This window comes from Cebus imitator, unplaced genomic scaffold (genome assembly GCF_001604975.1).
Source record: "Cebus imitator isolate Cc_AM_T3 unplaced genomic scaffold, Cebus_imitator-1.0 Scaffold491, whole genome shotgun sequence".
NCBI classification, from domain to species: domain Eukaryota; kingdom Metazoa; phylum Chordata; class Mammalia; order Primates; family Cebidae; genus Cebus; species Cebus imitator.
In genome coordinates, this window is record NW_016107806.1 from 123,736 (window position 1) to 132,426 (window position 8,691).

Below are 8,691 nucleotides of genomic sequence, written 5' to 3' on the forward strand. Positions count from 1 at the left end.
CTTTAGGCTTGTGTTTTAGGTAATTGCGTGCCTATGGGTTAGCTAGGGAGCTTTCTTTGTATCTTTCAGGAAAGAAACCAAGAAGTGTCAGACTTTCCAGCAGGCAGGGGGCGCTGGTGAGTGAGCTAGGCATTGAGTCCTGTGGAGAGGATTATGATGTCATAGAGGCTTAAAATCTTGTCATTAGCAGGAAAGGTAAGCCATTTCCTTCAGAAGACTTTGGTTTCTGATAGTCATGGACTCACTAGGCTGCTGAGGAAGATCAATAATACCTACTGGATCCAGTCATGAAAAGTCAAGGATGGAAATGGTGAATTGAGAAGTTTGCGGCCAGACCAGGTAACACAGAGAAACATTATCTTTTGAGTCCTCTCTCAATGGCTTGTTCATGTGTTCATTCATTCATTACATATTCACTAACTGAGGCCCATGCAATGTCATGCCATGTGTTGGATGAGAGGATTCATCCTGTCTTTCAGGAAAAGACTCCTGCTTCCATTTAAGAGGAAGGCACTGGAGCCTCTGGGGGTGGGAATAGTGAGGATGTCTATGCTCATGGAACTCACAGACCACAGAAGTCAGACAATTAAGGAAATAATTACCACTATAAAAACGTAGTGAGAAGCACAGGGGATCCAAGGAAGCCCGTCAGGGAGACGGAGGCTATGGGTTAAGGCAGTTTTCCTCAGGTATTGATGTGTAAGCAGAGACCTCGGGTTTGAACAATATTCAGTGAGCATATGGGAACAGAGACTCAGGAAGGACAGTTTAAGTTGGGAAAGAGCACGTTCAAAGACCTGGAAAGAGGTGGGAGAATTCAGCCAGTGTCTGCTCTGAGCCAGCCTGGTGCTTCAGAAAACAGTGGCTGGACATGAGGCTGGGCCGGTGGGCAGATGTCAGAGAGAGGGCACCTTGCCAGGGCCCTCCTGGATCTGGGTTGGACTCTGTATTAATCCTCACTGAATAGAGCAATAAGAAGAGCTGGGAAAATGGCCCTGGCCCTGGGCCATGGGCGTTTGGTGTGATCAGGCAGATTTCCAGAGGCAGGCTGTGCAAAGCTTGGTTGGGAAAGAAGGGAAACGAAGCTTGGAGAGAATATTTATTTATTTATTTATTTATTTATTTATTTATATTTATTTATTTTCTGAGACGGAGTCTTACTCTGTTACCCAGGCTGGAGTGCAGTGGTACATTCTTGGCTCACTGCAACCTCCGCATCCTGGATTCAAGCGATTCTCCTGCCTCAGCCTCCCAAGTAGCTAGTATTACAGATGCTCGCCACCACGCCCAGCTAATTTTTGTATTTTTAGTAGAGATGGGGTTTCACCATGTTAGCCAGGCTCGTCTTGAACTCCTGATCTCAAGTGATCCACCTGTCTCGGCCCCCCAAAGTGCTGGGACTACAGGTGTGAGCCACAGTGCCCGGCAAAAGAGAGAATCTTAAGAAGAAACTCTTGCAGGAGGCAGAGTGGTCCAGGAGGCACGTTTATTGGACAGGAGCCGGGGTTCTGAAAGTGGAGGATATAGATGGTGTTCACCAGGCAAAGGAAGACAGTGGAGACAGCACTGGCTCAGAGGAGCGGGACCTGCATCCATGGGGGTGGGGCTGCAGAAGGACTTGCTGTTGTCTTCCCTATGCTATGGTGAACAAGACCGGTTTCTAACCTGCTCTCCTTCTCTGAGATGACACAACCTCCACATTCAGGACCTATTCCCAGGATCTGACTATGAGGCACATGCTTGGAGCGGGGATGTTGGAGTGACTGGTGAGGCAAGACCCTGGACCCAGGTTCCAGATGCCCTCTGATGCCTGTGCACCTCTGGTCACTGGAATGAGAATTGCTTCTGTAGAAAAAGCTTAGCCTGGACTTGTAAGAATGGATCCTAACAAACTGATGATGAGACTCTGCACTTTGGTCAATGCAGGGCACTGACTTTCAGAGTAGAGAAAGGGAAACCAGTGAAAGAAGACAGAAAGATAGAGACAGGATGAGGGACCAGAGAATGACAGAGAGGCAGAGAGAATAAACAGTAAAGAAGGCAAAACCAAACACAGATAGAAACAACAGAAAATAAAAACAGAAGGGGCTCGCTCCTCCTTCATCCCTCTCCAAACCTAGTCTTAGGTCTGACCCCCAGTGGAGAAAATTCAAACAAGAAGACGGGGACAGGTGCTGTGCTTCCTGTGTACGTCAGAACACCCAAACTCACCCCTGTAGTTGCAGGGGCACCCAAGTGTGTGCGCGTGTGTGCCTGTGGACACACACACACTTCCTGTCAAACAGCTTTGAACACCGCAAAGGTGGTAGAGAACACGGCCCTGTACTCTCTCACCTCTTTCCTATTTTTATGCTGGTGTGTCTCTGTCCTATTTCCGGTTTTGGTGTGCCTCTCCATTGCTCACCTCTCTCCTTCCTGTTCCCCCCGGGGCAAGTCAAGGCATCGCACGGCCTGTATCTGCCACCTCAGCTTCTTTGCAGCTTTTCTGATCTGGAAGGAGCAATGGGGTGACTTGTCCTGATCCCACTGTTTAGGAGTCTTGCTCCAGTGTTTTCCTCTTAAATGGAAGCAGGAGCCTTTTTTTGAAAGATAGGATGAATCCTGGAACAACTGGCAGGGATAGAGTCATGACTGAACTAAAGCCAATACCCTAACCCAAGTCACTCTCCCTTTTTTAGGTGGGAACCGCCCTTGGCCCAGTTCAGGCTGCAGCCATATAGCCAGGGACTCAGGAGATGAAGGGTTTGGACCAGGTGGCAGGGCCTTAAGAGATAACTCTTCCTTCCCAATCACGCTAATGCTCTAGTTCAGGAGATTCAAACATAGGGGTCCTTATAGGAGGTGCCACTGTGCTTCCCTCCTTCTCAAAGAAACTCTCAGGGTTTCTCTGTGGGAAGGGGGTCCTTGGCATGTGCCTGACTCAATGGTTCAGAAAGTGGAAGTGAAGAGAGGCTGGGCTGGGGCTGAGTCCAACGTGTGAGTCCAAAAGCTACTGTTTCTAGTGGGTGGAGGTGTTGGCCACACCTGTATCAATGGGACCCAGTTTGTGCACTATGAACTGGATTTGGGGGAATCCCCAAATAAAAAAGGGTTGAGCCTAAGAGCATGTCACCCATCATTCAGGACAGCCACAGCCCTGGATCTTCTATAAAGTCACTGGGGTGATTCAGATGGCAAAGTAGGTCATCTGACAGGCACCCTTTTGCAACCACCTTTCTGGCAACTTCTGCACACCTTCAGGAGAGGATCATACAGATGTTTGTCCTACTGGGGTGGATTAGTCCATTTCAGTAATGCTATAAGTATACTACCCAAGACTGGATAATTTATAAAGGAAAGAAGTTTAATCAACTCACAGTTCCACACATCTGAGGAGGCCTCAGGAAACTTACAATTATGGTAGAAGGCAAAAAAGAAGGACCTTCTTCACATGGCAGGCAGAGAGGTGAGAGCAGAGAAATGTCAGACACTGAAAAAAGCATCAGAACTTGTGAGAACTCACTATCATGGGGAAACTGCCCCAATGATCCAATCACCTCCTTCCCTCAACATGTGGGGATTACAGGTCCCTCCCTCCACACATGAAGATTAGAATCCAAGATGAGATTTGAGTAGTCACACAGAGCCAAAGCATATCATGAGGTGACCCCTGAAACACTGTCTTATTTTATTTTATTATTTTTTGAGACAGAGTTTCTCTCTTGTTGCCCAGGCTGGAGTGCAATGGCACGATCTTAGCTCACTGCAACCTCCGCCTCCAGGGTTCTAGTGATTCTCCTGCCTCAGCCTTCTGAGTAGCTGGGATTACAGGTGCCTGCCACCATGCCCAGCTAATTTTTGTATTTTTAACAGAGACAGGGTTTCACCATGTTGGCCAAGCTGATCTTGAACTCCTGACCTCAGGTAACCTGCCCACCTCAGCCTCCCAAAGTGCTGGGATTACAGGCGTGAGCCGCCACGCCTGGCCCTCCCTCAGAAAGACTTTAGTAGGAGGAGAGATTTGTGGCTACTGTCCCCAGGAGTCCCTCTATCTACAGGACACAAAAAAGAGGACGAGACAAGAGATGTGGCTTTCTAAACACCAGGGAGAGTGTTTGGAGCAGGGCTGGAGGGAAGCAACCCGACAGCAGGTCAGGATCTGATGGAGGGCAAGTAGGAAGCCTCCGGCAGAAGAGAGAGGGCCGGGACAGAGGCTGGCCCCGGCTAGGAGCTATTCATACTGGCGCTAATGTGAAGACTCATGAGAAAGACCAAATAATCTCAATTTGATTCAGCTAAACAGCCATCATCACAAACCTCAAGTTCTCTTCTCTGTGTACCTATGATTATGCATGGACACATGCCTGCATGCACTCACATGCATGCACACATACACACATTCACAGGAATATGGGCATGTGTGTGCTTAGTGGAAAGCCCACAGCAGTAACTGGTTCAGTTTAAAAACTAGTTTGGGGCTCAGTACAGTGGCTCACACCTGTAATCCCAGCACCTTGGGAGGCCGAGATGGGTGGATGATCTGAGGTCATGAGTTTGAGACCAGCCGGACTAACGTGGAGAAACCCCTCTCTACTAAAAATACAAAAATTAGCTGGGTGTGGTGGAGGGAATCTGTAATCCCAGCTACTCAGAAGGCTGAGGCAGGAGAATTGCTTGAACCCAGGAGGCAGAGGTTGCAGTGAGCCGAGATTATGTCATTGGACTCCAGCCAGGGCAACAAGAGAAAAAAATAAAAAACTAGTTTGGGCAGGAGGCTTTTCTCACAATCCCAAGGATGCCAGATGCCGGAAGATGGTTGCAACTTCACCTCAGCAGTTGTCACTCCAAATCTCACACCCATCTTCCCCCCACCAGTGACGGGGCTCTGACAGGCCTGTCACCTCCCCCACTTGGGTTTGTGGCTTTGCGAGCTGAGTCCCCAGAAGGGGTACAGGCTCATTTCCCTCCTTCCACATCTCCCTGAGGAGGCCAGATAACAATGCTGCTCACTTGTCTGCTGTTTCCTGGCCACTTCTAGACCCTCTATTCTGCTCTGGGGCCACAACAGTGGCGTTCATCCTCTCATCATGTGCCATAGGAGGGACAGGGCGGAAACCGTATAAGGGTTTCCCTAGGGACTGCATACTGGGGCTGAGGCCTAGGGACCTTGCCGGGAGAACTTGGATTCCTGGGTGGAGGAAGGTAGATAGAAGTAAAACAAGAGTTTTGTTTGGATTTTCCCTATACCCAGAAGAATCTGGAAATTATAAAACTGCTGAACGGTTGAGTTTGAGGATGCATACGAGGTCCAGTTCCCCCTCTCTCCTCCCCACTACTGCCTCTTTATAGAGTTACAAAGAGAAGTGAAGACAGCCACCCAAGCCCTGAGGCTTGGGAGTTGCAGAACCAGGCCTGGAACTCAAGGCCTGCCATGCCAAGAGCACTGTCCTTCCCGTTTCATCTCGCTGTAACCACCACAGCAGCAGCTGACCTCTCATGTGCTCCTGCATTGGACAAGATGATGCACTCAGGAAGGGTGTGGCAGTAGGTCACTCTAAGGGCAAGAGTTCCATTGCACCCTGGTCCCTGGGTGCCACATTAGAGACCAGAACAAGCACATGCTCTGGAGTGGGATGGAGCTTGGCTTGAATCCACTGTAAAGCAACTGAGGTGATCTCTGAACTTCAGTGGTCTTCACATGTAAAGTGGACTAAAAATGTCGACCTCAGGCTGCTAGCAGTCATAACACGAGTTGATGTTTGTGAAGTGCCTGACGCTTGACTCAGGATCTGGAGACTGAGGGTCACACTGTTTTCTCATTAGCTAAGAGACCTTAGGCACATTTCTTACATATTCTGGTCTTTTGATTCTTTATCTGGCAAATGACAACCTAGCAAGGAACAAACAGACTGGCACATGCAAAGGTAGAAGTATGGGTTTGGCTGGCTCCTCTCGGGGTCCAGCTCGCTTTCCCAACCCTGGTCTGAGTCATTCTCCTGAAGACGGATGTGTCTGGGTATCAACAGAGGGGGGGAAAAAAGCAGGCACCCAGATTTCCTTCTGATGAGACTATTCTTTTCTTTTTCTAGTACCTCCAAGTCTCCAGAAGATGTGTGACCAACCAAAACCCAGTCAATGCTGCCCCCCAAAAGGCAATCAGTGCTGCCCGCCAAAAACCAACCAGTGCTGCCCCCCAAAAGGCAATCAGTGCTGCCCACCAACAACCAACCAGTGCTGCCAGCCAAAAGGCAATCAAAGCTGCCCGCCAAAACACACTCACTGCTGCCAGCCAAAACCCCCATGCTGCATCCGGGCCAAGTGCTGTGATTTGGAGACCACGCCTGAATGCTCACCTGTTAATAAGGAGGCTGAGCCCAACTCACCCCAAACTCAGGACAAGGGCTTCCAAACCCCGCAGCAACCCCATAGTCCACAATACGAGTCCAGACGAAGGAAATCAGAGCAGAAGTCACACAAATAGATTGTTCCTGAGGTCATGCCTATCACTCTGTAGGGTGGGGGATTACTGAGAATCAGGCTAGACCTATGTTAAGAGAAGCAGTTTTCACAGTAACTACCATTTCCACACAATGAGAGACTCCTATTTCCCTTCATAGCTCCCTCCCTAGGGAGGCCTCCATCTGGAAATGGGAGGTTGAAGAGGCTGGAATCATTTTTCCTAGTGATCCTGACATTTAGACAGCACAGAAATAAAAGAGCAATAAAAAGAACGTTGTCTCCCTTTGTTCCTTTACTTACCTATGAAGCCATCTCAACAGCCTGGCCTAGAGCCCAAGAGAATATTCTGGGCATGTCCTGAAGGTCCAAGGAGCAAGAGCTAGCATCCTGCAGAACAAAGCCTTTGCTGAGCCGCAGCTTAGTTGACTGACTCATCTTGGTTTTAAAATGAAAGTCCTGCATTCCAGGAACCCCTTCAGTCCTAATTTAAAAAAAGAAAAAAAAATGATGACTGGTCAACCAAAGTGCAAAAATTGTAATTTCCCTGGGTCCCTGGGTACCGCGTTGCACTCCAGACCAAGCAAAAACATGTAACTCCCTTGGAGTGATTCCACCCCTAATCCAGAGATTGTAGATGGAGGTAGAGTTCCCAGGACTCAGCAAAGCACAGTGGCTGGTGGCAAAGAGCGAAAGCTTCCAGCATCAGCTCTGGCTCCTCGGTCAGAGAGTAGCAATCCTAAAGCAAGTGGTTCAGTGTCTCTGAGGCTCTATTTCCTCATGTGTAGTGGTACTTACTGCAAAGATTTTTTTAAAATGAGAATTAAAAGGGATAATTCATTCAGAGTGCCTAATATAGGGTCTGACACTGAGTGGCTATTCAGTGTGCATAGTTCTCAAACTCATCTTTGCCACAAAGCTATATTTCCCTCTAAAGAAGCCATCATCCTCCAATCATCTGTCTCCAAACACACCCCCACTAGTCCAGGTAGACAGGTAGAAATACAGAAATCAGCCTCATTCAGTGTACTTGTAAACTTCCATTTTTACTGCTATGCTTAATTAACATATCAGTTTTAAAATCACTTTTAAATTTTTTCAAGTGCACTTCTGTACTCTCTCTCTCTCATGCTTCTCCCTGACCACCAATCCCCAGAAAACTACTGGTCTACTTTTGTCCCTATAAATTAGTATTTTTAATAATTTTATGTAAGTAGAATCATACAATAGGTATGCTTTTTTATGCTGAGAATTTATTGTTTCAAAGCAGGCTCCCCCCACCCCGCCACCTCCGCAAACACCGCATATATAAAGTAGCTCAAAACTGCAGTTTCTATTTTGGTACCATCTAGGATCTATAAATGTCATTTTCAATTACTTGGGATTTCAAAATAGAGATTCCCTAGCAACAATGCACCAGTGGCCCACAAAATATTCCCACACTTTGTTTAGTTTATGGGAGAAAATTTTTTAAACTGGAACAATTTCATAGTGCTATAAAGATTATGTTGTAGGCTGGGCGTGGTGGCTCACACCTGCAATCCCAGCACTTTGAGAGGCGGAGGCAAGAGGATCACCTGAGGTCGGGAGTTCGAGACCAGCCTGACCAACATGGAGAAACCACTTCTCTACTAAAAATACAAAATTAGCTGGGTGTGGTGGCACATGCCTGTAGTCCCAGCTACTTGGGAGGCTGAGGCAGGAGAATCGCTTGAACCCAGGTGGCAGAGGTTGCAGTGAGCCGAGATCGCATCATTGCACTCCAGCCTGGGCAACAAGAGGGAAACTTCGTCTCAAAAAAAAAAAATAATAATAACGAAATAAAAGATTATGCTGGAAGTAGTTTGTTTTTCCCTCTAGGAGGGTGGGCAACCATTTCTCCAAAGTTTTTATAAATGCTAAGTTTCAGATTTCAAAATGTCAACAGATTTTCATGAAGCATGTAAAGTGGGCCACTCTGTTTCTGTTCTGGGTCATGGCGACTCTGAATTATTTTGTATTCCCACACTGCAAAGGACAAAACCCCATTCCTTGCATGTAAACTTTCAGGAGAGGTGGGACAGCACAGTTGAGGAGTTTCTCAAAGTGGCTAGTGACCTGCAAGGTCAGGTCATTCCAAGAATCTGACCTGCTGGGAGAAACCTTGAGATCCCTCAGCGCGGGGCTCCTGAAGGCTTCCACGCGCTCTATCTACCCAGTCCTGGGGCATTTGTGGTTGCTGCAGTAGTTGAGGGTTGCTCCTCTTTGCAGCCCAGG

The 8,691-nt window shown here is 47.9% G+C and overlaps 1 protein-coding gene across 1 annotated transcript; it reads left to right on the top strand.

Moving 5' to 3' along the window:
• The first annotated feature begins 211 nt into the window (after positions 1-211).
• Positions 212-6,701, top strand: LOC108292399 (sperm mitochondria associated cysteine rich protein). The gene is made up of 2 exons (XM_017513269.2): positions 212-339; positions 6,069-6,701. The coding sequence occupies exon 2, from the start codon at positions 6,089-6,091 to the stop codon at positions 6,458-6,460; it is 372 nt and encodes a 123-aa protein (XP_017368758.1). The 5' UTR covers positions 212-339; positions 6,069-6,088; the 3' UTR covers positions 6,461-6,701.
• Positions 6,702-8,691: the final 1,990 nt, after the last annotated feature.